At 52.6% G+C, this 27,295-nt stretch overlaps 1 protein-coding gene across 2 annotated transcripts; it reads right to left on the bottom strand.

The window, feature by feature from the left end:
* INKA2 (inka box actin regulator 2) lies at positions 1-25,878 on the bottom strand. 2 transcript variants are annotated; one of them, XM_058716210.1, is made up of 2 exons: positions 25,796-25,878; positions 1-3,367 (listed from the first exon to the last, which is right to left on the bottom strand). In XM_058716210.1, exon 2 carries the CDS (start codon positions 3,365-3,367, stop codon positions 2,567-2,569), a length of 801 nt encoding a protein of 266 aa, XP_058572193.1. In that variant the 5' UTR covers positions 25,796-25,878; the 3' UTR covers positions 1-2,566. The 2 variants fall into 2 exon arrangements, with proteins under 2 accessions (XP_058572193.1, XP_058572192.1); XM_058716209.1 differs by lacking the exon at positions 25,796-25,878 and adding an exon at positions 13,682-13,901.
* Positions 25,879-27,295: the final 1,417 nt, after the last annotated feature.

Below are 27,295 nucleotides of genomic sequence, written 5' to 3'. Positions count from 1 at the left end.
TGGACAATAAGCATTCCATTTATTATCCATGCATGGATAATATGGGGAGGACAGGTTCTGTTGTTGCTCTTGACTTGGCTTTGGAGCAGATATGGACACTTTGTGGGGTAGTGTGAACAGCACAAGGCGGGAGGTCTGTCGGGACCGTTTCAATCCCAGCTCTGTGGCTGTGACCTTGGGCAAATTGCTTGACTTCCCAGGGCCTCTCCATGCAGAATAAGAGCAACAGCAGCCACTTCCAGAGTGAGGCGAGAAGGAAACGTGAACGAACGAACGCAAAGATGGCGATAGCATTGCCCCAGGCCTGGGGATTCTGTTGCCAGCAAATGTCACTCCTAATGGTTTTGTTCTGGCCCAGTTAAAATGAGTTCATTCCCTTGGATCCCTTCTGGCTAACTGATGGGTAAAGAGTTGTTTCTTCTTACTGAACCCCTTGAGCCAGTAACCGGGTCGTCTTCCTTGCTGTGTTTTGATCCTGTCCCAATGCCCGGCCTTTAGGAGATGTTCATAAAGTTTTGTTCAGTTGGGTCTGGATTGTTATGACTGGTCCACAAAACAGATGAGTCACAGATGAATGCCCAAGAGGGGACTTGGTTTCCTGCGGAATCATTGGGACTGGGACCTGGTGACTTCACCACCACCCAGTGGGAGGAGCCTTCGCCCACACCCACACCCACCCACCCACCCACACACACACACACTGAACATATGCGCACAGCACCACCATCACCAAGGCAGCCACAGCCAACAGGCCTTCCCCCAGGACTGAAATATCAGAGTTCTGTGGGGAGACAGAAAGGATGGGTAGGGCCTTGCTCCTCCAGAAAGCGCTGCCTCAACTGGCAAACTTCAGGGAGAGTAGGAAAGGCCGTTTTGCGGCCAATCCTGATTCTTCCATGAGCCAGAAGCCTAATCTGGGCAGCCTGTGTGACCCCCCAGGAGCTTCCACCCACTTACTGGGAAGACAATCATTTCTAGGGTCATTCTGAAGTCTGAAAGACAAGTTGTGCACACTGCCTGGCAGATAGCGAGCGCTCAAGGAAATGAATAAAATTAGCACCTTCCCCTAGTAGCTTCCGCCAACAAAAACTACGATTTGATTGCGTGGGGATCTGAGCGCGATCCTCACCGCCCCCCAATTCCCGCTGTGCTGCTGCTGCGCTAAGCCTCCTCCTCCAGCTTGGTCTCCGGGGGTCCAGGATGCAGGAAGAGCCTTTCTTGTTATTTTTCTTCTCCAATTTGTTAATGCGCCGAGGGCGGGAAGGCGTCTTGCCTCTAATTGCAGCTGTCACCCCCCCCCCCTCCCCTCCATCAAGCGGAGAGGAGCTCAGTCTGGAGGAGCGAGGCGGGGAGAGGGGGAGTGCCTCCAGGGCGGGCCGGCCCAAACAGGGACCCACATTGTCTTTTCCCAGGCAGCGGGCGGTTCCCGTGGGCGTGGGCGGGCCGGCAGCTCCCGGGGGGGGGGGGGGGGGGGGGGCGCGGACAGCCACGTGCGCCGCTCCAGGAAAGCTTTAGGCGCCTCGAGTAGGGAGCGGAGTTGCCGCCCTTCCCCCAGCCGCCCGATCGTGGGGTGGAGCTGGGAATCTAAAACACGGGGCGTATTTCTTACGGCCCACCTTAGCCTCGCTGGTGAACGCCCTGTGCTTGCGTCCGGGGTTGGGCGGAGGAGGGAGGTGGTGAGGGGGGCTTTCAGTGCTGGAGGCGGGGTGTTGGGGAAGGAGCTCCTGTGCCTCCAGGGCCCTGCTGCAGCCCTTGGGTCAGCCCTGCGCTGATCTGCCACCTGCCCGCAGGTGGCATATCTAAGCTTGCTTCCTCATCGGGAAAAGGGGGCTAAACTGACTTACTTGCTTACTCAAAAGGAGATAACGGATATGGGATATGAAAAGGCTTTCAAACTTTAAAGTGCTATACAGATATCTTTCCTGTGCTTTTGAAAAGATATAGGGCTCCCTGGAGTACTCCTTATACATACACTCCTTATTAGGCCCATTTCCCACGATCCAGGTATGGGCTGAAATCTTGAAGGCCAACAGGGAGAGGTGGGAGTGGGAAGTTTCCTCTCTGCTGATCCCTATCCCAGGAGGGCTGGGGTTCATGCCTGTGCCTGGAGCAGTGCTTTGCCAAGGATGCCAGCGGTTATAAGGTTGGGGACACAGGAGCCAAGGTCTTTACTGGGGGCCTTTCTAGGGGAACATGAGGCTCCAGTGCCCTAATCCATACAGAATGTTTAGTTGGGGCAGTGAAGGAATGTAAGAATTTCCTGGTCTCCTGCCCCATGCCCCTCATCACCTGCAGCCCCAAGGTGAGCACCACTCTCTCAATCTCTCTTTCAGTCCGGGAACCCTCACCTCCCCACCAGCCAGCCCCCACCACAGCCTCTACCAACCACATGCCTGTTAGTCCTACTCCAGACACTCCCGCTTCTTTTCCCTCCTTCCTGGGAAAAAGGAACCCAGAGTTAGGCTTTTGAAAGCCATAGCACCCGCCCCCCTCCCCCCATCCTTCCCAGGGCCCAGCACTGGGGACCTGGACCTTTTGGGTTCAGTCAACGTTCTGTCTCTAGGATTCAGACCCAAACAGCTGTGTTAATATCAAAGCCAGAGGGCGAGGGTTCCAGGGCCTTGGGGCAGCTTGCGGAAGGACTTTCCCCCCTTCTGGGCTCGGCAGTGCTTGGGAAGGGGAAGTGTCCAGAGCCCTTGGAATGGCTCCGCTTCTTGACCTTGTGTGAGCGGGCGGCTCTGGGCTCCGAGGCCGTGGGTGTCACCCAGCCCGGTTTCTCCTTCAGCAGCCTGTCTCGGTCAGGCCGCACGCTGCGCAGGAACTTCCTAAAGATGTTTGCTGTGAGGGCAAACCTGCGGCCGAGCTCCCGGGGCTGGCCCTTCTCCCCCTTGGGCTCCCCCGCCTCCCCCTTCTCCCCACCCTTCTCCAGTTCCGGCAAATCCAGCCAGTTGCCCACCAGGTCCGCAAAAACATTGTCACCTAGGACCAGAGGCTGTCGATTCCGGCCCCGGGACATCAATGTGGAGGTCCAGTCTTCCGGTTCTGCCAGCTCTGGCCCCTGCTGGGCACAGCTTTGGTGCTCTGGGAGCTGTGCTCTGGTCAGGGGGACCAGATCCCTCCCACAGACACTCCTACAGGATGGAAACTTCGTGCCAAAAGGTTGGTTGGAGGAGGAGCAGGCCGTGGGCCTGGCAGGGGCCTGGGGCTGTGTCCGGGGGCTTTCAGGGCAGCCTGGGGCAGGACTCCCTCCAGAGATCTCCAGCTGTTCCAGTGCTGCCTGCACCTGAAGAAGCTTTAGTTCTTGCAGCGCACCCATCATGCAGTTCATCTGATCCTGCAAGCCATCACCCACTTCCTTCATAGACATCTGCAGGGGACAGAAATGCACAGGCCCATGAGCCATGGGGGGCTGGGGAAGCGCTGCCCCTTACTGGCCCTGAACCTAGACGCCCGCCCAAACATACACCTCTGGGGTCATTCCAGCCCTCCACTGACCCCACCTCCACGGGGCCCAGTGCAGTGCAGATGGGAGCTGGGAGAGGAGGAATCTTAACGTCCATATGGCTAGTTAAAGGAAATCATATTAATGGCAGCTAACGTGCTAAGGCAGGTGCTGTCCTCAGCGACATATATGTAAATACAGACACATATATAAATGGATCTGTGGTTAATCTCCCCAACTAGTCTATGAGGTAGTGACTAGTACTAGATGAAGGAACGGAGGCGTGTGAGTAGCTTGCTCGAGACGATGCAGATACAAGAGGGTGTGCGAAATGGTGGTGGCCGTCTTTGTCTTTCTACGAGGTGCCGCGCCCTCTTTGCGAGCCTCCCTGAGACAACAATGACGATGACGATGATGATGGCCACGCTAAGAGCAGTCTGTGCATGTTCGCTATGTAATAGGAACTGAGCTACCTGCTCTAGGCACATCACTTCTTAAGATCTTTATATAAACCCTGTGAGGTTGCCATTAGTGCTCTCATTTTAGTGAGTTAACCATGGCGGAGGTGAAGTAACTTGCCTAAGGTCATCTAGGTCAAATCGCTGGGCCTTGGACACAGGACACCTTGCTCCAAATGCTATATACTAAGCACTGCCTGCCTCAAGATGGCTGGACAGAAGAGCTGGGCCTTAAGGCTACTCTGCCCTCCCCAGGGCGCTGGAGGAGGCTGGAGGACATGAGGGCAAGGCAAGGAGCTCAGATTCCCGAAGGAAAAGGCTAGGCCGGGGGCTTCCTTTCACTGCTGTGCACATCTGGCCGCACAGGAGAGAGACAAGGAGGCCAGGATGCTCTTGTGTGCAGAAGCCCTTCCCGGCCCTTCTCTGCCTTCCTCCTCTCAGCTGCACTTACACTTGGCTCCGGTGCTCTTCCTGTCTTCTCAGCCCAAGTGGCTCCCCCGCTCTGGCCAAGAGTGGGGACCCTGGGGGCCAGCCCTCCAGCCCCTTTGCGGGTGTCAAAGGCACGAGTCCCAGGTGCCAGCTGGAAGGGGCCAAGAGGCTGACTAGGGTGAGGGCCGAGTTTGGAGGCGGGCAGGGGATGCGTGGTCTGATAACATTCACGGCCCAAGCTGCCCAAGCTGCCCTCGTCCCGCCGGCTCCCTCCCTGGATCTGCTCGTGTTACCAACAGCAAAAGCCCTCGCGTGAGGGGACCATCTGTTTCTTAAGCCCCCCAGAGACCCGTGGGGATCATCTTACCGCCCAGCCTGGTCGTAATGCACAGAACTAAGGTGCAGGGGTGGAGGGATTGGGAGGGCGGGCACAGAGGCACTGCACTGGCAGCTGACACTCTCAGGCTTTGCAGTCAAACCCTCACCTGGCAACCCCGACCCTGGCAGGGGCAGGGCAGGGGACCAGGCCAGGCTCTCCTGAGCCAGCAGCACTAAGCAGCTGGAGGACTGAGTGTCCCTGAAGGCAGGGAGGCCTCAGCTGAGTGTGGTGGGTGGGAGCCCTGGAGACCCTGGGATTTGCCAGACCCTTCCCGCCCCCCCCCCCCCCCACCGGGAAGCGGGCTCCGTTGGAGTGGCAGCTATGACAGCCTGTGAGGTGCCTGCGCTTGCCAATGGCCCCTTGCTCTGACCTCTTTGGCTTCCGGCCTCCTGAGACCTTCCTTTTGGAGGCATTTCAGCGCGGCTGGGAAGACCCAGGGCAGAGTCAGAGGAGACCCTAAGCCTCAAACCAACCTCCTTGAGGTCCCTTCCTGCAAACTGCTTCTCTGACTTCCCTTTTTCTGCCCCTTCTCTCGTACCCCTTTCCTCATCACCCCAACCTGGACCTCAGAGTCCCGTTTGGCTTTTGTTTCCACCTTCTGCCCCTCTTCCTGTCCCCAGAGGTCTCACATCTGCTTTTCCATCTCCTGGAATGCAGAACCCTCCTCGAAGGCCTTCCGGCCACCAGCTCAGTCTTCCCACACTCCTGTGATCCTGTCACTTGCCACTCAGAAGCATGTCACTGTTCCCATATGCATACCCCCTGCTGCTGTCAGAACGTCATTAGTGACACCCCAAGTGCCTTTGTCTATCGTGCTACTTCTGTACGTGGCCCAGAGCCTCCCCCCCCCTCCACGTTTCAATGCTCAGTTGCTCATGAAACATTCACTGAGCATTTACCATCAAGGGCAGGGTCTGAGATCTTCACGTTGTTATGCCTCCCCAGAACCCAGCTAGCACCTTGCCCCTGTGAAACACCCATAAAACATCTATTGAGTACCACTGAATACCCCAAGTCCTGTGTCTCCAGACCTGCTGCCCTCAGGCAGTAATGCACTCCTCAGAGAGGAAGAGTCAGGGACACCGCTCAAGGCTTCATTTCACCAACAGGCAAGAAGCCTGAACTTGCAGGCATCCTTCCAGAAGGCTGAACACAGTCCAGGTCAGAGGCAGTGAGAGGAATGAAATGACCCCATTCAGTCTCTTCCAGTATGGAAAAATCCTGAAGACATAATGCTGACATTTTGTACCATTTTCCAGTGAGAATGAATGTGTGGGTATGTATGAATTTGGGACTGCTCATAACACAGAGGCCCCAGTCAAGTCAACAGGAGGTGAAATTAGACCCCTATGGAAAATGGTATTCTGTATTGGTTAAGGTCTTGGTTTCTAGAGACATATGGAACAGGGTTCAAATCCCAGCTCTGCCACATAGCAGCAGCTGTGTGGCCAGGACAGTTATTTAAATCGTTTTTCAACTTCTCCATTCTTCAAAACGGGAATACGAGTGTCTGCCTCACGCAGCTCTGGACAGATTAGGTGACGTAATGAGTGTTTATACGTGGCTTGGAGGTGAGTTTTGGTGGTTATCTTAAGACTTCCTGAGAACTTCCAGAACACGTCTTCCTCAGTGGACCTTAACACACAGTCGTGACAGGACTCCATTCATCTACCTGGTGGGATCAAGGAGAAACACAGCTCTTGTCCTGTCCCTTCTGTCCTCCCCCCGGCCCCCTCCAAAGGAAGAGCAAGGAAGGAAAGGAAAGCTCCGCATCCTCTTGCCCACCAGCGAGGGTGCTGACACTGAGGGCATAAGGCAGCTGTGAGAAGGAGGACGAGAGAAGGAGGAAGTGTGGGAAGCGGGGAGGGCCGGGGGAAGTGGGGAGGCAGGAGCATCAGCTGGGTCTTGACTGAGAGGAGCTGCCTTTCCTGGCCCCAAGGGGGAATGATGTCACCCAGGGAGAAAGAGCCAGAGGGCAAGCTGCTGTCTTCGGGGCGTGGGACCTTCTCAGATCCCAGGGTTTCTCCTGCCTCGGGAACCCAAGATGGAGCAGCGTGGGGTGGGAGCAGAGGAGAGGAGCCAGAGAAAATCCCAACTAGAAATGGTCATCACTAATCCCAATCTCTAGGCTGTAGGGGACTGAGTTCCTCTCTGGCCTCCCAGTGCCAGGGCTTCCGGTGCTCCCTCAGGACAGGGACCCAGTCATACCCAGCTTGCCCTCAGGGGTCGGTTGGACAGGTCCTAAGAGGATCTAATTGGTTTGATTAGTCCGAGTGGCAGTGGGTCTAGCAGCCACCCCCCGTGCCCACCCCCAATCACATTCACTGCCGCGCACGCGCAGGAGCTGGCCTGTTCCACCATCGAACATACTGCCCCTGACAGCATATCCCAGAGACGGGTGTGGGGCTCCTTGCTGAGAAAGACCATGGAAGTTCTTTCCTCCTCGCAGGCCTCCTCACAAGCACAACCGCCACCACCCACCTCCTAGCCCCCCAGCACCTCCTGGGCCTCGAAATGTTTCATTCTAAATATGGTCTTCACGTCAAACTTTAGTCTCTCCTGCTGCAGTTGAATCCAGCTGGATGGGCACTGGGCACCTTCCTGGCGTTTGTGAGGAGCCCCAGGGGAGTCCCAGCTGCCTAACTGGGCCGCATGACCTCGGGCAGAGGACTGTGGCTGTGAAATGCTGATCCCCTGTGTGTATGCGGTGTGCATCCTTCCTTCGTGCTTTGCCGGACCCCACGGTGACTCTGGCAAGCTGGTGACCCTGCTTTATGGATGAAGAAACGGGATCCGAGATGCTTGTTTTCTTCCTCGACATTCTTCCCTGGACTTCCTGCGTGGTTTTCACCATATCTCCTCATCACCTAGTCTCCCATTTAATGCTTTACATAAATCTGTTTGTATACATAAATGCATTTCTGTAGGAACTTATAGGAAACGCATAGCACTTGCCATAAACAGAGAGTAAGGATCTAAAACGAAAAGGTTTTCATCTGAGTATCAGATCTTAATGTCATCCTGAGCGCCCCTGGTGGAAATGTGGATCTATTGCCTGGGGTTCCAAAACTGGGAAGGATTCCTGGGAGGACTGGGACCCCAAGCCTGGCCCTCTTGCTTCAGCCCAGTGGGCTTTCCGAGTCATCACGATCTGACTTCTCAGCCTCGTGGGGTTGTTGCGAGAAGAAACCAGGATAGCCAATCTGACATGCAAAGTGCAATTACCATCATATGGGGAGGAAGAGCACGAAGTCTTGGAGGGACTCCAAGACCTAATTCAGTTCCTTTCCACTGACAGCGCCTCTTCATTGAATCATCTGAAGAAGGAAAAAGCACTGTCTGTCTGGAGCTGAGGGGGAAGATGCCGCCAGGAAGCAGACCCCGCCATCCTGGCCCTGCAGCACTGAGCCTTCGAGGGGTAGGGGTAGTGTGGGGTCAGCTGCCCATGGACAGCACCATCCCCCTTGGCACTCGCTGGGCCTTTGTGGTATGGGAGGCATGGGGATGGGAAAGTGACACCAGCATCCTCGGCAACCTTCCCAAGCCCTCTCCTAGGCCCCTGACTGATCCCACAGCTGCGCCCTCCATCCGTCCATCTCACGCCCTCTCCCCGCTCAGCCAGAATCCTTTGACGCGGGCTCCAGCTTTGCCCGCGGACCTGGCAGTGGGCCCTGCCTCGCTGCCCCCACCCCCATTACTCACAAGATCCCCACACAGTTCCTTTCAGCCCCTCTGGAAGCTACAAGGAGGTTCAGGGCCGGAAACGGGAAAAGGCCCCGCTTTTGCCAAGTGGCCCATTCTGCAGTCCAGTGAATAGGGACCTTCACAGTCCCTTGCTCTTGGCGGGAACGCACGACAGGAAGGTAAAATAGAAACTGTGCCAAAGAGCTGGAGGAGGGAGGAGGGTAAAGAAAGAAGGAAGTGTGAAATGGTGAGCCCGCTCTCGACGGAACCATCTACAGGGACCCGTGTGCTTGGGCAAGAGGCAGACACGTGGAGAGAGGGGCCCAATCTCGCCCTGCGGGGAGCTTGCCTCTCAGCCTCACCACGCCCTTCGCCCTTGACAGCTTTAGCTCCTCTCCAAAGCAGTCAGTCCCAGTTCCTTGGGCATCCAGGGGGCCTCCAGAAGTAACCTTCTTCTTCGTTCTTGTTCAGGCCTTCATACTCTCCTTCATGGGCTCTTGTGATAACCACCTAACTCAGCCTCTGCCTCCATTTCCTCCCCCACCCACCACCCTCCGCCCCAGACCACCCACCTCCTGGATCCCAGGGCACTGTTCTCGGCCTGCTTCTTGCAGTGCATAGAGAGAAGAGCGGACTTTTTAGCATGGCATTCAAGGTGCTCCATAGACTGCTCTCAGCAACTCTTTCAGCCCCGTTGCTCACTCTTTCTCTGCCCATACCCTATGTTCTACCAGACGGAAGTAGTCTTCGAACATCCCCGCCGGAAGGCATCCGGACGTCCTTGCTACTTCCATCTCGGTGCCTTTCACTCCTGTTGTTTCATGATCTGCCTGGAATGCGGTTTTCCTCCCCTTCGCATCCCAGCTTATCCCTCAAGGTCAAGCTCAAATGCTACTTCTTCCACAAAGCTTTTCCCGATCCCCTGGCTGGAGGTCATTTCTCCCTTCTCAGAGCACTGAACTCGTGCTTCTCACGTAGCAAGCACCCTCTGTCTCTCTGCTGGACACATGCATGCATACCAGCTCGATGACCTTGGCCAAGTCACTTGACCTCCCCATGTCTCATTTATAAAATGAGAACAATGGAAGTACAACGTCTCCAGGTTGCTTTGGCAATTAAGTGACATGATACATTATATGTCTAGCATATCAATAAATGTTAACATCAACACTTATTATTATTATTATTATTATTATTATCACCATCATCTCCCCTATTGAACTGCGAGTTCCCTGAAAGCGGAATCTGTGTCTGTTTATACTTGTAACTACAGTACCAGTGTCTGGTAAAGTGCTTTAAACATAGGGCAAGTTCCATTAATGTGTTCTGTGAATGAATGACTCATGCACACCAGCCCGATCAATCCATCCAGAGTTTGCTGAGTGCCTACAACACAATGTGCGTGGTATTATGTGCTAAGGACAGACATCAATCATTTAATCTTCACAGCAGCTGTAGCAGGTAGGTATTTAAAAAAAAAAAACAACCCATTTTACAGATGAGAAAAACAAGGCACAGAGGGGTTAAGTTATCTGCCTGGGTCACATCCTGAGCCAGGATGTGAATTCAAGTTGGCTTGCCCCCGAATCCCATGCTCCACACTCCTCGCTTACGGACCCGACCCCAGCTCTAAACATCAAAGGAGGCCGAGAACTGAAAGCTATTCCTCCCATATCTCTTCATCACTTTCTTTGCTCCTTTTCTTGCCTTTAGGTCCTGGTCCTCCTCCACATGTCAGAACCTCCTGACCTTGTGGCCAGGTAACTGCCTTCTAGGAATACCAAGTTGTTCTAGAAGGACCTTCTCCAGCCCAAGAGAAGCCCCTCTGCTGCTTCATCATGCCTCAGCTAGGATGGATATTGCAGGAGGTGGCCTCCATCAACCTCCTCCTCCTCCAGGAAGACTTCCTGGCATGGCTGGACTTCATGAGCCCCTATCACTCAACCTTTACACACTCTATTCGCTTTCCACTGATACTGACTCATGAGGCAAACCCCGTGAGCATCTTATGTCTGCTTCTTCTGTGTTTCTGTGTCTACCCCATTTGTTGGAAGCCCTCAAGGGAGGAGTGTGTAGGAACAGCTGGTCCCAAGACCTTGTGTTCGTGCAGGGCCCCTCTGTGGTGGCTGGAGGGGAGAGAGATATGTTCCCTGCTGGGTTGTTGCAGCCCTGACCCCCTCATCCTAATGAAGAAGTGTGTCAGCTGCTGCTACTCTCCTGCCACATTTCATCCCTGAAACCTGATCTCTGTCCTCTTCGAGGCAGGGGGAAAAGGCCAGTTCTCTAGACATCAAGCTAATCAAGCCAGGATCCCCAAACCCTTAGCCTCCCGCCCCCCACAGTGCTCACTTGTTAGAGTGCAATTTTTTTTAAACTCTTTTAAATGTTTTATTTATTTTTGAGAGACAGAGAGAGACAGAGACAGAGTGTGAGCAGGGAAGGGGTAGAGAGAGGGAGACACAGAATCCGAAGCAGACTCCAGGCTTCGAGCTGTCAGCACAGAGCCCGACACTGTGAGATCATGACCTGAGCCCAAGTCAGACGCCCCTACAGTGTGAATTTTCTGCTCCACGAAATTAAGGAATTCTGTTTACTTTGGTCTTCAGGAACACACTTTTCTCATCTAGATTTTCTGAGCCAAGGACAGGGCCACAGAACACCCTTAACAAAAATTATTTTACAACCTGTTAATGTTTCCTTTTCCAGCAGGTTAACCCAGTGTCTGTAGGACGCAGGCTTCTTGAAGGGATTTAGTGGCACAAATGAATGTAGAACTCGACAAGTATTACATGAGTGCCCTTCCTGGGCATCTACTAACCTAAGGACAAAGCCAGGCAACACACAGTCCTCCTCTGCAGCGGTGGGGAAGATTCTGCCTAGAATAAACACACAAGCCCTACTGCCTGCCCCCACCCTCACCAGCTCATGACATAAAACGACTGTATGCCTGTTACAGACCTGGGGTATAAAAAGCAAGAACCTTCCATCCCAGTCACAACCAAGGTGCACTGAATTCAATCCCCACAGTCCTTAGAGGAGCCAAAGGACCCAGATGGGCTAACTCAGCTCTACTTTCTTCTTTACTCCCATTGGCAAACCTGAGGCACTGAGATGTGGTTCAGCTACCTAAGCACTGGGCTGAGGTGTCAGGGAGTGAGTGAGACTCTAATACCTCTGCCTGTCACTCTGCTCTGTCTCATTTCTGGGCAGACTGGCACCGGGGAGGAGGCGGGGCACCAAGGGGGGGGGGGAGGGTGCAGAACTCTCCCATCTGAGTGTCATTCTGGGCCCCAGGCCAGGCATTTGGCTTCCTCGCCAAGGGAGTCAAAGGCTGAAGCTGCTCAGACAAAGGGCCAAATGAAAGCTAATGGGGAGCTCAGTGACTTCAGCCTCTCCCCTTCCTCCTCCCAGGGACTGGGGGCTCAAGTCCTTGGCAGGAGAGGGTGCAAATCAAGACCTGGAGCTCAGTTCAGTGCAGATTCCTATTTGCCTTTTTTATTCTCCTGGCATCCACAGACTGTCTTCCTCCCCTCACCCCCCCTCCCACCTAGGGTGCTATAAAAAATGCAAATCAGTAGGATTTTAAAATTCAAGCCTATGCCAGGAACACCCACAAACCCTCTATTAAGGCATATCCTGAGGTGGGTGGTGTGGTCCCAGATTCCAAGCATAAAAAGAGGACTCTATTCGATTCTCTTTTTTTCAGCATGGGCCTTGGACTTCAGACATTATCTGTGATGACCTTGACCTTTCTTTCTGGTATTGGACAAATGAATGGGAAGAGTCAGAATTGTGTATGTGTGGACTGGGGCTGACCATCCGAAACTGACATGGGAAGCATGTGAAAATGAGGGTGGGAAGGAACATGGTGGAGACTCTTCTGTCCCTTCCAGAAGCAGCATTTCTCTGGGTAACTTTACCATCTGTGTGTCACCACAAAAAGGGCTTGAGGAGGAAGTCCCAGAGAAGTGACCATTGACCTGAGAAGGCAGACCCTGGAGTGGGACAGACAGGAAGAGTGCCTGGGAGCCTTGACCAGGAAGCATCAGTGAGAACACCTGCTCTGCAAGCTGCCCTCTCCCCCGCCCCCCCCAAAAAAACTGGCCCCAGATACAGCTGCCAAGTTTCCGGGGCAGGGTAGGGGGGGGGGGGGTAGCTGCTGGAAGGGAGTGTAGAGTTTACAGGCCTTAGTGGGAGAGTCTGTCAAGGAATCTGGAGAGTCATGGGTCCAGGTCTGCTGTTGAGAGCCTGGGCGTCCCTGGCTTTGGAAAGTGGGAAGAAAGAGGACGGGAGAAAAGTGAGGAGTGGAGAGGTCCACTCCAAGAGACACTAAAGGGGACAAAAAGAGGCAGGGGCAAAGACACAGGAAGGAGCTGGGTGGACAGAGAGGTGGGCCCAGGGGCCGGGGTGGGGGGTGTGCATATCTGTGTGAATTCGGGTGGTTGCAGGAACAGGAAAGGTGGCAGGTGTGTGTGTGTGGCGGGGAGGGGGGGGTTGGTGGTATATGAAATCGGCGAGAATCAGCCTCACAGAGCTTTGGAAGCACCCCGCCCCCGATTTGGGTGATGCCCGGGTCCCAGACTGAGATCCGTCTCCCGACCTCTGCACCCCTGGCCTCCGCACGCTCCCTCCGCACACCCCACGCCCAGCCCCGACATCTGGCCGGGCCCCCGCAGCTCCGCTCGCTATCTGCCAGGCGGCGCCCCTCCTCCGGCGCGGGGCCCTCCCCCGCCCTTCCAGCTGCCAGCCCCCTCCCTGCTGGCAGACAAGCCCGGGCAGACAGCCGGCCCAGCCTGCCCCCGCAGCCGCGCCAGCTCTGCCAAGCCCGGCGGGGCTGGGGGCCCCAGGCGGTGCCAGCTCCCCGCGAGCCAGCGGTCCCCGGCTGCCCTCCGGCCCGCGCGCCCGGCCCCTGCTCCCCGCCTGCCCCGCGCGCTCCGCGGCGCCCCGAGCGGCCCCAGAAGCCGGCCCGGGCGTCCCGCTCCCGCGCGTCTGTCCGTCTGGGAGTGTGCCCCCGTTTCTCCAGCGACTTTCCTGGGCGCATTTCAGTCTGGGTTTGGGGTCGCTAGGTCTCCGTCACTTGCTCGCGTCTGCCTCACTCACAAATCTTCGCTCCAAGTTTCCTCGCGGCCCTTTCCCTCGGGACAGGCCCTGCCCTCTGCCTGTCCGTCCCCTCCTCTCTGGCTTTCCCCCGCCCGAATACTCCCAGCTCCCCGGCCGGCCCGGGGCGGGGGCCAGGTGCCGTCGGGGCGGAGCAGTCCCCCCGGCCCCCGGCGCCTGCTGCGCTCTTACCAGCTCCTGCTTGAGGCGGCGCAAATAGCAGTCCATTTCCCTGCTCTCTTCCTCCTGCGCCCATTTGCCGGGCTCGGCTCCACAAGAGCGTCCCCGGGTGGGAACACCGGCCCCCGGCCCCCGCGCTCCGCGCCTCTCGCAGGGCCGAGCCGAGCCTCTGCTCCAAGGCCCGGACTTAGAGCAGCTTCCCTGGCTGGCGCGGCGCGCGGTCCGTGCGGGGGGCGGAGGAAAAGTGCGACAGCCTATGAGAATTCAGGGGGGATGCCTTCAGCCAATGAGAAGGGAGCACGGGGGGGCGCGGGCTGGGCTGCAGCGAGTGGATCCAGCAGCGGGTGGTCGCACAGGGCTAGGGCAGCCGCTGCTGGGGGCTGGCCGCGGGACACCTAGTCCTGGCCCACGCGGCTGGGGGTATCGTGCCGCCAGATTGTACCGACATCCCCCAACAAAGCACGTGACCCCCGTTTGGTGATAAAGAGAGAGCACCGTCTTATGAGTGGGCATTGGGAAGCGGCCTTAGTAAGAGTGCCTTAGTTTCAACCCTGTTTCCCATACTCCGATCAGAAAAGGAACATCCTCCACCAAAGCAGCCAATCAGCAGTTCTTTTGAACTCTGGAAGTGTGCTGGAAGTCTGGAAGTGTGGGTCCGTCTCACCTCCAAGTGTAGGCTCCTCCCAGCCCAGTCTTCATCCTGGAGCTGAGGAGCCGCTGCTCGGTCCACAGACTTATTTAACACAAGGCTGTTAGAGGCTCTGCTGACTCCCCGCCACGTGTAAGTCTGGGGTATGATACCGAATTAAGACAGGCAAGATCTCTGCTCTCAAGAACGTGCGTGGGGTAGGGGAAGGGGAGGGATGAGACAGGTTAAAATAAATAAACACGGTACTCTCCAGTAGTGATTCTTTGTGAAAACATGAAACAGGGTAGTAGAATGGGGGAGGGGGGGGGCTGCTTTCAGTAGGGTGGGCAGGGAGTGGAGAAATAGGCCTTTCTCTTCCCCAGTATTCCATATGCGTCAGTTATCCTTACTCTTGCTCAAGGGACGGGGAGGGGGGACGACTCCAAGCTGCTCGGGTTCTATTCAATGGACACAGTAGTTGCGGCAGGAGGACCCAAGAGGGGCCGCAGGCCGGCCTGGGTTCTCCTTCCAGCGGAGCTCTGGACCAGCCTCCGCGTGCGGCCAGGATTACTGGTCCCTCCCCGCGCCCAGGCGCCACGCCACCCTCCCTGGCCCGCGGGGGACGGTGTTGCAGGGCCGGAGAGTAATTAGGGTAATTAGCGACGTGTTATCTCAAGACAATTAACGGGAGAAAGTTTGCCCCAGGCAGAATTTGGGGTCTCCGAGACAGAACCTTGCAGACGCGTGAGAAGGTGCAGAGTGAATGCAGGCGCTGGGGTCATTCATTCCAATCCTGGTCAGGAAAGGGTGCCACTCCTGCTTACTATTGAAAGACAAGGGGCGGGTTGGGGGGGGGGGGTGCGTAAAAACGAACATCTTTAGAAATGAAGACTCTACAGAGTCCCTTCGGATGTCTCCACTTAACCCCAGCTCCTCAATTACAGGGGATCTCGCCCATGTCTTTTGTCCTAGACCTTAGTGCCCCTCTTTGGACAAAGCGGAGGCAGCGGTAGCGGATGGATGGAGAAAAGAAAGAAGAGGCGTAGATGGGTGAGAACTCCCTCGGAAGTCTGAGTCTTGGTGGCCGTTTGCTAAGCCCTAAGCCCGGGTGCCTGGGATCCCTTCGGGGTCCCTGCTCAGGATCCGGCGTGGATCAGAAAACCCGACTGTTGCAGGAAGGAGCTGAGAATCAATCTACGGAGGTGTTTCCAAGCTGCCGAGCTTGAATTACCATTTACTTCTGCTCTCCGGGTCTTTCCGTTACCTGAGTGAGTCTGGCCTCTCCAGTCCACGTGGCCCTGCGACCCACTCACAGGCTTCCTTGCAGTTGGGAGACAGAGATTCCCAAGGGGACCCTCCCATGGTACCCGAAGCATGTTCACAGTGGGAGCCACCCCCAAGGACGGAGCTGCGGTCCCCAGACCTGCTGAACCATTCTGGAGTTGAGTCTTTTTGGATGGGGATAGAAAGGGGGACCTGGCCGCTAACATAATCCACACATAGACTTACGTGGGAGAACTACCACACAAGAGTTCCCCAGCCCTGCGAGCCTTGCTCACTCTGAGATCTCCAGCACCCAGCACAGTGACTGCTGCAGGAGGCAATGAGTAAATGTTTGTGAGTCTGTGGTTCCCATAGTCTTTAGAGGCAAGTTTAAGCCTGGGTTTTGCCATCCCTGAGAGCACTTGGACCGGGGTCCTCTTGGAAGGTAAGAGGGTGGCTGTAGTTCAAACTCCAAGAGGTGCAGGCTGATCTGGTAACAAGTTTAGACTGGGTGGTTGGGTGTCCTAGGCCTCTGACAGCACAGTTGTCCTCACACAGATGCTTCCCTGTTCCTGGCCTCAGTTTCTCTTGCTTCTAGTTAAACCATTGTGAGTCTAATTAACACTTTTACACTCCTTACAAAACTCCATTTTGACAACAATCTGTGAAATAGTCAGGACAAGAGGAATCCATCTCAGAGATGAAGAATATATGGTTAGCAAAGCCAGCTGGCATTCCATCCACTTTTTAAAAAAAAAAATTTTTTAATTGAAAGATAGTTGACATGTTAGTTTCAGGTGGTTGACGTAGTGACACGACAGTTATATACATTACGAAATCCATCCCCTTTTAAGGTCAAGGAGATGGCAAGAAAAAGAAAATCGATGCCCCTAATCTCAGCGTGGTGCTCAAAAGAGAGGTCCCAGACAAGTCAGAGGTGCTATTACTGTGTGGTTCCCATAGGATTTTGGTAGAAAGTGACTGTTAAACTCGTAAGGCCTTTCATGAGGTTGGGCCACTGCAAACTTACCCTCGGAGAAGGCTGACATTATACCAGGACATGTGGGGCTCTGTCTCTTACCTTGCTTCTGCAGGAATAGCTCTGTCATCTGGGTAGACCAGGAGGCAGGAACAGGGAAATGGATTGCTTTCCATTTTTCTTTTCTTTCTTTCTTTCTTTCTTTTTTTTTTTTTTAAGGGTTTAAATGGCAGAGAATAAAGCCTGTTGCCATAGTTATATAAACATGGGTAAATATCCCTAGGCTGAGAATGGGGGATGTGGGACATGATTCATTTTTGCTGAAGAAGAATCAAATAGTTCGACCTCCTCTCTCCTGCCCCTCAAAACTCAGCCTGGAGGGAAGATGAAATTATCTCACTTGAAAATAAGGAACATATCAAAGGTCTGAGATTGGTTATGAACATACTTTCTCAAAGCCACCCAGAGGTGGGCGGGGGTGGGGACGGGGATGGGGGGAGGACCCCTAAATGGTAGCTCAGCATTTGCCCCCTGCTGGTGGGGTAAGTGTGGTGGGTACTTTTCCTGAGGGAGGGGGCGCAACTCCTGGAAATGGTGTCTAAGGGTGTCAGACTCATGGGGTTTGCCCACCTACTCAGGGAGGGTGGCCCCGTCTGTCCCACTGCCAAAGCCTGGAGGTCCTGGCACCAATGACTGAGCTCAAAGGGAGAGGCAGAACCAGTTGCGTCCCAACAGAGCTCGCATCCTACAGTAAACAATGGAAACACGGCCGTTCTCCTGGCTCCATATCCCATGGCCCCCACCTGGAGGTCCCCACCCAGTGCATCTTAGCCCGCCCTCTGGAAGATGCATCCCTGGGTGAGGCTGTGCCCGTCTCCACTGACAGCAGAAGAGCTGAAAAGTTCATACTCATGTGAGGAAAGACATGCATGGCCACACACAGTCTGGAAACCTCATCATAACATCACCCTCCTAAGAGGGGCGTCCATATCCCTACTGCCCCCAGGCCTCCACCCCCTGTGCTTGCCAGCAGCTCCCCCACACCTCCTGAGCATCAACAGGAAAGGCTGACCCTAGAGATAAACATGTGCTGTTGGAATGTGTTCAGATATCACTGCTGAACTGTCCCTCACCAGGCAGAGGACCTCGCCTGGCAGGCAGGCCTGGAGGTGCTGGGCAGAGACTGTGTGTCTGAGTGTGAACATATTGGGACTGCAAGGAGGGGACTGGAGTGAGGCCTAGTTATTCTTTTTTTAATTACTTAATTAATTCTTAAAATTTACACCCAAGTTAGTTAGCATATAGTGCACCAATGATTTCAGGAGTAGACTCCTTAATGCCCTTTGCCCATTTATCCCATCCCACCTACCACAACCCCTCCAGCAACACTGTTTGTTCTCTATATTTGAGTCTTTTATGTTTTGTCCCCCTCCTGTTTTTATATTATTTTTGTTTCCCTTCCCTTATGTTCATCTGTTTGGTATCTTGAATTCCTTGTATGAGTGAAGTTTGTCTCTCAAATATTTGTCTTTCTCTAACTTCTAGTTCCATCCACATAGCTGCAAATCACAAGATTTCATTCTTTTTGATTGCTGAGTAATACTCCATTGTATATATATATACCACATCTTCTTTATCCATTTATCCATCGATGGACATTTGGGCTCTTTCCATACTTTGGCTATTGTTGATAGCGCTGCTATAAACATGGGGGTGCACGTGCCCCTTCGAAATAGCACACCTGTATCCCGTGGATAAATGCCTAGTAGTGCAATTGCTGGGTCATAAGGTAGTTCTATTTTTAATTTTTTGAGGGACTTCCATACTATTTTCCAGAGTGGCTGAACCAGTTTGCATTCCCACCAGCAGTGAAAAGAGATCCTCTTTTTCCACATCCTCACCAACATCTGTTATCGCCTGAGTTGTTTATGTTAGCCATTCTGACATGCGTGAGGTGATATCTCATTGTGGTTTTGATTTGTATTTCCCTGATGATGAGTGATGTTGAGCATTTTTTCATGTGTCTGTCAGCCATCTGGATGTCTTCTTTTGAGAAGTGTCTATTCATGTTTTTTGCCCATTTCTTCACCGGATTATTTGTTTTTTTGGGTGTTGAGTTTGAGAAGTTCTTTATAGATTTTGGATACTAACTTTTTATCTGATATGTCGTTTGCAAATATCTTCTCTTATTCTGAAGGTTGCCTTTCAGTTTTGCTGATTATTTCCTTCGCTGTGCAGAAGCTTTTTATTTTGATTTATTTTGAAGCTAGGATTTTGATGGCTTCCTGTCTTAAGTTTAGGTCTTTCATTCATTTTGAGTTTATTTTTGTGTACGGTGTAAGAAAGTGGTCCGGGATTGTGATGCCTCCTGCTTTGGTTTTCTTTTTCAAGATTGCTTTGGCTATTCGGGGTCTTTTCTGGTTCTATACAAATTTTAGGATTGTTTGTTCTAGCTCTGTGAAGAATGCTGGTGTTATTTTGATAGGGATTGCAAGGCCTAGTTATTCTTAAAACAATCTAACTTCTAGCTTTATTCCTCTGTCCACCTTAGATGGGACTGGGCTCCTGTGCCTCATACAATCCTGGTATTAGGAGAGACAGCAGAGGGACCAAGTGGCCTATATGCTAGAGGTCCCTTGGTTCCAAAGGAAAGATTCACTTTGGATTTTATTTGAAAAATCTTTTGACTGGCTAGAGAAATCAAAGACTCTAGGCATGGGGGGAAAAAGCTCCTTAGCTTTCATGTCTTCAAACATGGAGCGTCATTCTCCCCACTTATAGAGCAACTGAGGCCAAAAGAGACTGGTCTTTATGTTGAAGGAACAAAGTTCTCCTGTTCCCTCTTTCTACTACCTACTCTGCAGAAAGCATGCAGGGTGTGACCTGAGGTGGGTTACCAAGATGACTAGAACCACTGAGGGTTCTAGTCCCCCATCCACAAACCCCGTGGTTGAATTTACACCTAGTGCCAAACTAGGCACCACTCTCAGCCTTAACTTTTGTACAAAGTCACCTGCCTTGCAAGGCCAGGCCATCAGTCATGCAGTGGCTACAACTTTTTCTACAACACAGAAGGAAGGTGTTGGGGGAGGGGGCAGGGGAAAGAAACAGCAGTATAGTATTTTGGAAAACTCCATGTATGAATGGGCTATCTCGCCTGAACAATTCAGAGGGAACTGACTAGTGCAAAATTAGACGAGTCCAAACAATGAACAGTTAGTTATTCAGATTAGTCCAAATATGGGCTGCTACTGAGCCTTATTTGGAATTATTTGCAGCTATGGGTCTTGTGCTTGTGGTGCCTAAGCAATGGTCTCATTGCTACTTGGGAAGCAAATATTTCCATTTTGCAAACATTACTGGAAAAGCAAATATTTTTCAACTGCAAAGAGCACCTGAAGAATGTCAGGGCACACACAGCACAGGGAAATACTTAATGCGATTTGTGCAAACCAATGCTGGTAGATGGGAACTGCATGGAAAGGGAGAGGGAGTCGTTCTCAGCACGCTCCCAGGGACATTCTGCCACAGCTGGCTCCCTGGCAGCCCTGTGCCCACTTCCCTGTAACCTCACCTACATGGCCTCCCACTCAGAGGGAAAGCTCATTTTGATACACACTACTTACCAGCCCCCCCCCCCCCCGCCCCCAGCTTCTGGTTGCTGTGAGCAAAAACCAGGAGTTGGCAGCCTGCCAGGGAGAGACTTGTCGGCGAGACAGAAAGAAGGCTACCTGCTTCTTTTCCTGAGGCCATGGGGTGAGGAGAAAAAGAGGTCACATCTCAGGTTTGGCTTACTGCATACCTGCTGCCACCAGGCTGGTTCCCAAGGGTCTCCCAGTCTTCTGCGGGGACTGCAGAACTGTCCAAGCCTGGAATAGATGCCAGCCCTGGGGTGTGGCCAGAGACCCCTAGGGCAGCCAGTGCCAGGGTGACAGCTGCTGCTGTGAAGGCTTCTGCTTGACCAGAGAGGCAGGACCCTCTCCCCAGGTCTGGGTGGGTGGGGGGGTGGGTGGAGGCAGGGTGGGCAGTGGCTCCCAATGGGAGCCATCTATACCAAGAGAAAGCCTCAAGTTCCAGAGTGGAATGGCAATGAGGCCAAGAGACACTGTCATCACTTCACAAATGAAGATACCTTTTAAAGAATAGGCACTCCACATGCAAAGGAGTTTTGGTTTCTACTGCCCTCCCTCTCCCTGCCTTTGGACAGGTTTTCTTTGCTGTGATTATTCCCCATGAATCATCATCCATAGAAAGTGACTGAGGCAATGGAGAGTGAATAATGAATCCCCTAAATGGTCTTTTGTGTCTCTGCCTGGAGGGTTTTGGAAGTAACTTGCATTTTAATCTATCTGACTTGGAATCATAGAATTTGGGAGCTGAGGAGGACCTTATAGATAATCAGGGGATTGTGACCTCATGGAGAGACCAGAAGTCAAGACATGTGGGTCTGAACCTCTGGTCTGTCACTAAAAATAGTGCTTGCTAACATTTATTGAAGGTTTTCCCTGTATCAGGCGCTCATCTATTCGTCCCAAACCCTCAGAGGCAGGGTCTCCTATCGCCTCCATTCTGCAGATGAGGAAGAAGGGAGCTAGGGAGCCAGAACTCCCGTCTGGTCACACAAAGCTCTGGCTTTCGCTCCAGGACCCACACCCTCTCAGTCACTCGGCTGCCTCACCGTGGAGCCTCAGACAAGTAATTCAACCTCTTTGGGTCTCAGTTTTCTCCTTGGTGATCTTTAAAATTTTAAAACTCTAACAAAAGTCTGCATTTCCTACCCAAGCATATGATTTACAGGTCAGGAAAGTGCAGCCCAGAAATGTGAAATGATTTGCCGTACATCACCCAGGTGGCCAGAGGCAGAGCCGGCATGGGAACCCAGGCCCGGTGGTCTTTCCTCCCCTCCTGCCAGGCAAGACGGCCTTTCCCTCCGCCTCACTTTGTCAGGTGTATCTAGAGGAGTCCAACTCCTTGCCTAAGAGGAGTTCAGGTAGATTGGAGATGTCGGGTTTGGGTGTGGCCAATGACAACACCAAAGAGGAATTTAAGAGGCTGGTGATATTTGTCTAAGTATCTTCGACCTATCTGCCTGTCTGCTGTTTCCTATCTTTCTCGGGTCAAGAGTGGTGATCAAAATCATGCGGTAACCACAGAGAAAGAGCACGGTGATACGATATCTGCTGCGGCACATACATACTCCCCCCTGGTGGGTGATGCTTACAGTGGTTTTGTCCCTCTCAAGCAAATGTTACCACCTTGTACGGGCTCTCATGGAGCCTGAATCCTTCATCGTGGTTCAAAGTCTGCCCCTCTCCCCGTTCTCCTGTCCCCGTCCCTCCCCCCCCGCCCCCCGTTGCGGGATTTGATCAGACACTGGGGTGTGATGAGCGTGCCTCTGGAGGAGGCAGGTCTGACAGTGCGCTCTGGCGATCAGTGTGCACCACCTTTAGTAGTATCCCCATCCTAGTGTCCTCGCTATGGAGACAGAGACTGGGGAGGGCTGGAGGTGTCAATGAACAAATCATTGGAGCGTGTCCGAAGTGAGAACAAGGGCATCCTGGGGGAGGCAGTACTCTGTTCACAATGGCACCGTGAACCCGTGTATGTATGTGAGGGTGCGTGTGGCTCAGCCGCTCCGAAATGAGCTCCCACCCACTGGTGAGTGGAAAATTAGCTTTGGCAGGTGAGGAACTGGGTGACAGGTGAGGAAGCCAGCAGGGGTATCGGTGTTATCCTTCTACTATTGCTGTTGCTGTTGTGGCTAACAATCTCTCTCTCGTACCCCCTCTCCCCTGACTTGTAATTAGGTGCAGTGGAAATGGCTCACAAGGCCTTGGGCACGGGGGCGCGTGACATGAGTGCGACAGAATGGCCTCATGGCCTTTGGAAGCTAGCTGTGTGCTCTGCAGGTGGGCTGCCCTAAGCCAGTCGGGAGTTGGCATTTTCCTGACAGCCCACAAAGCAAGCTGTGTGGCTTACGTTTCTTTGGTGGGTGGGAGAAGAGATGGCAGCCCAGGGACTAAGCCCTGGGAAATTCTGCCATATGGCAGGACGTCGGAGGCGATGTGGGCCAGAAGCGGCGGGCAGAAGACCTGGGGTCTTGGACTGGCTCTGCCGGCCTGTCTCTGCATGGCTCTGGTTGGCCCTGGAATCCCTCTGTGCCTTGGTTGCTCTAACTGTAAAGTGGGGCAAACAACTCCTCTGCTCCCTGCCTGCTGTAAAGGCAAGATATTTAGAGGCCCTTTGAAATGTCAAGAGCACGGCTGCAAATGTGAGGCCCGAATGCCAAGGGAATTTGCAGAGCCCACGGGGAGGCAGCCGTCTGCCTCGGCGTCGGTTTCACAGCCTGTGCTCAGACAGGTACTTAAGCATCTCACATCCATAAATCTCAGCTCGTATCTGTAGTCAGCAAATAAGGGAAAGGGCAGGCTGCCGCTCTGCTACCATCTGATCTTCTTACCAACCTCGGCTCTGGGCCTCCTCTGCCCCCACCCGAGGCGATGATCCCTCTGCCCTCCCGCGTCTGCTCTCGGCCTGTCAGTTTAATTTAACAAGGTTGTGGGAGAGGCTTGATTTAATCAAACCAGTTGCTGTATCCATTCTGCTCAGAGGTCCCTCAGTGTCACCACCGAGGCTCAGATTAGACAGTGACAATTACTTCTTCTTCCCTGGCTGTAGCTTCCCCCTCCCTTTCTCTCCCTGAAGGGAACAAGGAGGCAGACCGGTCTCCTGGGACCTAAGAATAGATGCATGAGGATCAAAGGAGGGAAGCAGACTGGCCTGAGAAAGCCCCTCTCATGCCTTACATGGCCTGGTTGAAGGCTGAGCAACAGCCCGAGGGATGGAGGGATAGAAAATTCGAGCAGAGCTGCCTTGGAAAGGCTCAGGACTGCCTGAGGACAGAGCTGTGCTAGTGCCAGCGCCATTATCGATGGCCCTCGGAGATACACCGGGTCTCGGAAACAGGGTGGAGGGGTGCGCCAATGCTCTGTACGCGCCAGCCCGCAAGCATTTATTTCCAGGTTCTCAGCCTGGATTCTGGGGTCTCCAGAGCTGGGAAACAGCAACAACAAACAAAGGTGAGACTCCATCAGAGTTTCTGTGGCTCTGTTCTTGGCACGAAAGCGGCTGTGACAGGAGGAGCTGCCCCCTGAACCAGGGGTTCGAGGGAGGCTGTGTGGAAACTGCCGTATGGGGGGCAGGTGGGTAATGAACTGTGGCTCTCGGCAGTGTGTGTGTTGTGTGTGTGAGCGTCTGGAGCTGGACAGCAAGGCAGGGGGTCTCTGGTGCAGAAGCCTCAGGGCTTAGGGAGATTCCGGAACAGATCTCTCATCTTGCCATTTAACTCTTTCATTTCCGTCCTTTTCCAGGAAGTGGGTGCTCGGGTGCCTCTTGCTCTCTCGAGCGGCTCACAGGAGAGAGACGAAGGCCTCTTGAAGAGTCCTCACTCAGGGTGATGGGAATCCTGTTTCCTTTTGCTCATTTGTGTCACATTCTTCCATCGGGCTGGGCAACTGACAGGTGCATCCCTCCCCGGGCCCCTCTCCGAGTCCCCTCCCTGCCATTTGTCTCTCACCCAGATATCCGGCAGACGCCACCATCCACGGAAGCTGAATATGATTAGCAGAAACCCTTCCTGACAGCTCCAAAGAGAATCCCTCAAATGCATATTCTATTGAGTGCATCTCATTGCTGCTGACAGTTGCTTTATCAATTAAATTCCACATTCCCAGTCTTTGGAGACGCCCTGAACCTCCCTACCTAATAAATCACAGGCCCCCAGTTATTGTTAAATGTCCCATCAGTCTCTAATAAACTCCCTGCCAACGGGGGCAGGTTATTTATTATGCTGCCTGGACAAGAATGAATTGGGCCCCGTTCTTACAAGGGGAAGAGCAAATGTGACGCCTTCCTCCCTAAAGACTGAGGCCGTGCTATTAAAAGGGGCAATTAATCAATGTGGGCCTTGGGCAGAGGAGAGCCTGGTCTGGAGACAGGGAGGAAGACCTGGGGTTCTTTTCTGAAAGCCTGCCAGGCCAATGCCCATGGCGGGAGGTGGCTGTGCAGAGTGCGTGGGCTGGGCCTTTGCGGCGGCTTCCCCACCTCCTAATTCCTGTCTGAAAAGGTACTGAAGATATAAGGTCACCCCGTGGGCCAAGGGGCGCATGTAAAAATAGTTATCCTCTGTGTTGGGAGGTAGCCACTTAGGAATGAGAAGGTCATGAAACAAATTCTGTCCAGGCAGCCACATATTGTTACTTGATAAACTTTATATAACCTAAGCGTATCGATGGCGCTAGTCCACTGAGCAGATGAACTGAAGAATGCCGGAGGGAAGGTCCCCCTTGTCTGGGAGCAAGAACTAGGAAACACTTGCTTCATCAGTTTGCGGGGTAAACACCACACAGGTAAGCCCTGGTACTCGGGAAGCAGTGTACCAACACCGAAAACACCCGGGAGCTAGCAGGTGTAAGACACAAGCGTGTGAAGGGCGTCCTGCAGTTCCCCGCCTCAGGTTAGATCCCAGATCTAGATGATGCTCCATGGTCTGCCAGTTAAAACCCAGACTCCTCGGCTTTGCCATTAATCGAGCCCCATCCACATTTCCAATTGTATCTCTCTTTATTTTATGTAACAGTACCCCGCATTGGGAGAGCACAGCACAGTCATTTTCTATTCCTTATGGTAGCAGACAAGGTCCTTCATAACATGGGACCAATATATCTCTGCAGCCTCATTTCCTGGTAATTGCTGCCATACTTGCCTCCGTTCACACTGAAGCTCGTGGCTTCCCTAAACTATTATGGTTTCTCATGCTTCCACGCCTTTGCACAAACTGTTCGCTTTGCCCAGAATATCTCTCTAACTTGCCTGCTTGGTGAGCTCTCTCCTTCCACCCCCACTGCCTGATGAAACTCCTTATCTATCCTTCAGGATCAGCTCAGAAAATGAGCCCCCAGTGCTTCACAGGACTTGGGCTTGGCCTCCTGGCGCTGCTGTTTTGGCAGATGTACTAGACTCCAGGGTAGGTAAGGAATGATCTGCACGTGGTGTTTTTCTCATTGTTCAAGGCATGCTTTAAACCATTTTGATTTTGGGTGGAGATGAGAAGGGCATAGAGAAGAAAGCTACTGCTCTCTGAATACCAAAAGCTGTTTTCCTTAATTTCTAAGTAGTTCCCACTCTCTCCCACATGACAGCCACATTTTAACTAAGGCCCTGAAAATGTCAGTATTGCATATGATTTTATACCAACTTGTGCTACTTGCGTATTTCCTCCTTGATTGGGGCCACCTGTTTGCAGGTATCCTTCTCCTTGAGGGCAACGGCTGTGTCCATATTGGGTTGTTCAGAAGATATCTGTTGAAAGAATAAAGAGAAGCTTCAGATTGAATGCAAATAACTTTGCCTACCCTTTGTTGCTTTGAGATCAAATGAGAAAAAGTAGCTGTAAAAATGGTAGTTCTGTTCCTTCTTTCCACATTCTCCTTATACCCACCATGGGCCACCTTAATGTCCATGCTTTTATTTACATTGTTTTCCTCTACACCGGTGCAAAAGCCTCCACTGTGGAATGATTGTATGGGACCACTTGAACCTCCACGTCCATCCTGAGTCTAAGTTTTGCTTGCTTTTCAGTGCACAGGAATCCTTTCCTTCTCTAGCTCCCAGGTACATTAGGTGAAGTAAGGCTTTCCAGGTAGACAGAATAGAATAAAAAAAGGCTGAGGTCCCATTGAGATTTTTCCTGAGGGGAGGCCGGGAAGCACACACAGTCTGACTCATTGCTGTGTATGTTACTCTCATACCTTACCTAGTTATTAAATGGTGCCTTACCTCTGGTTTTTTTTTTTTTTTTTATCTTTACAGCACTAAAAGTTACAGCCAACAACTTTATCTAACTTTTCCATTACTGAGGAAAATATTTTATATATTGATTTGTTTTTAGCTGTAGCAATACAATTTATTCCTAGTAACCTTACTGCAATATTTGTGTCCGTAAAACATCATAAACAAGAAACACGATCACAGAATGTCTATAAAACTGGACGTGTTCTTTTCTGGAAAAGCAGTCTTTTTGTTTCTTTTGGGATGAGAGCTGGCTTCTTCATCGATTGGTGTGAGTTCTATAGAATTACTGCTATGTGCAATGGAGATCCAGCAAAGACTTTTGAGCAAGATTCAGTGTTTATTAGGCCCACCAAGGGCCTGGTGCTGGGCTGGAGAGCCTGGAGTGAAAAAATTCCCATCCTTGAGAAGCTTATAGTTTTTTGTTTTTTGTTTTTTGTTTTTTTTTTTAGTGTAAGGGACAGACACCTAAACAAGTAAATAGAACCGGGTAAGAGGTAGACTGGAGTTATTATAGTGTGAAGTGGGAGTCTGGCATGGGAAATAAAAAAGTTTGTTAAAAGGATCTAGGGGCACCTGGGTGGCTCAGTCGGTTAAGCATCCGACTACGGCTCAGGTCATGATCTCAAGGTTCACAAGTTTGAGCCCCCAGTCAAGCTCTGTGCTGACAGCTCAGAGCCTGGAGACTGCCTCAGATTCTGTCTCCCTCGCTCTCTGCCCCTCCCCTGCTCATGTTCAAACGCTCTCTCTCTCTCTCTAAAAAAAAAAGTAAATAAAAATAATAATAATAATAACAATAAAAAAGGAACAGGATCTGAAGCTGGACCCAAACAACCTATGGTACACACTTAAGAATGATTACTCAGTACCTGTGGAGTGAGTGGCTGGGAGAGAGAAGAAAAGGGAC

Source organism: Neofelis nebulosa, chromosome 2 (assembly GCF_028018385.1).
Source record: "Neofelis nebulosa isolate mNeoNeb1 chromosome 2, mNeoNeb1.pri, whole genome shotgun sequence".
NCBI lineage: Eukaryota > Metazoa > Chordata > Mammalia > Carnivora > Felidae > Neofelis > Neofelis nebulosa.
Note: the sequence above shows the minus strand (reverse complement) of the source record. Positions and strands in the feature narration are given on the sequence as shown.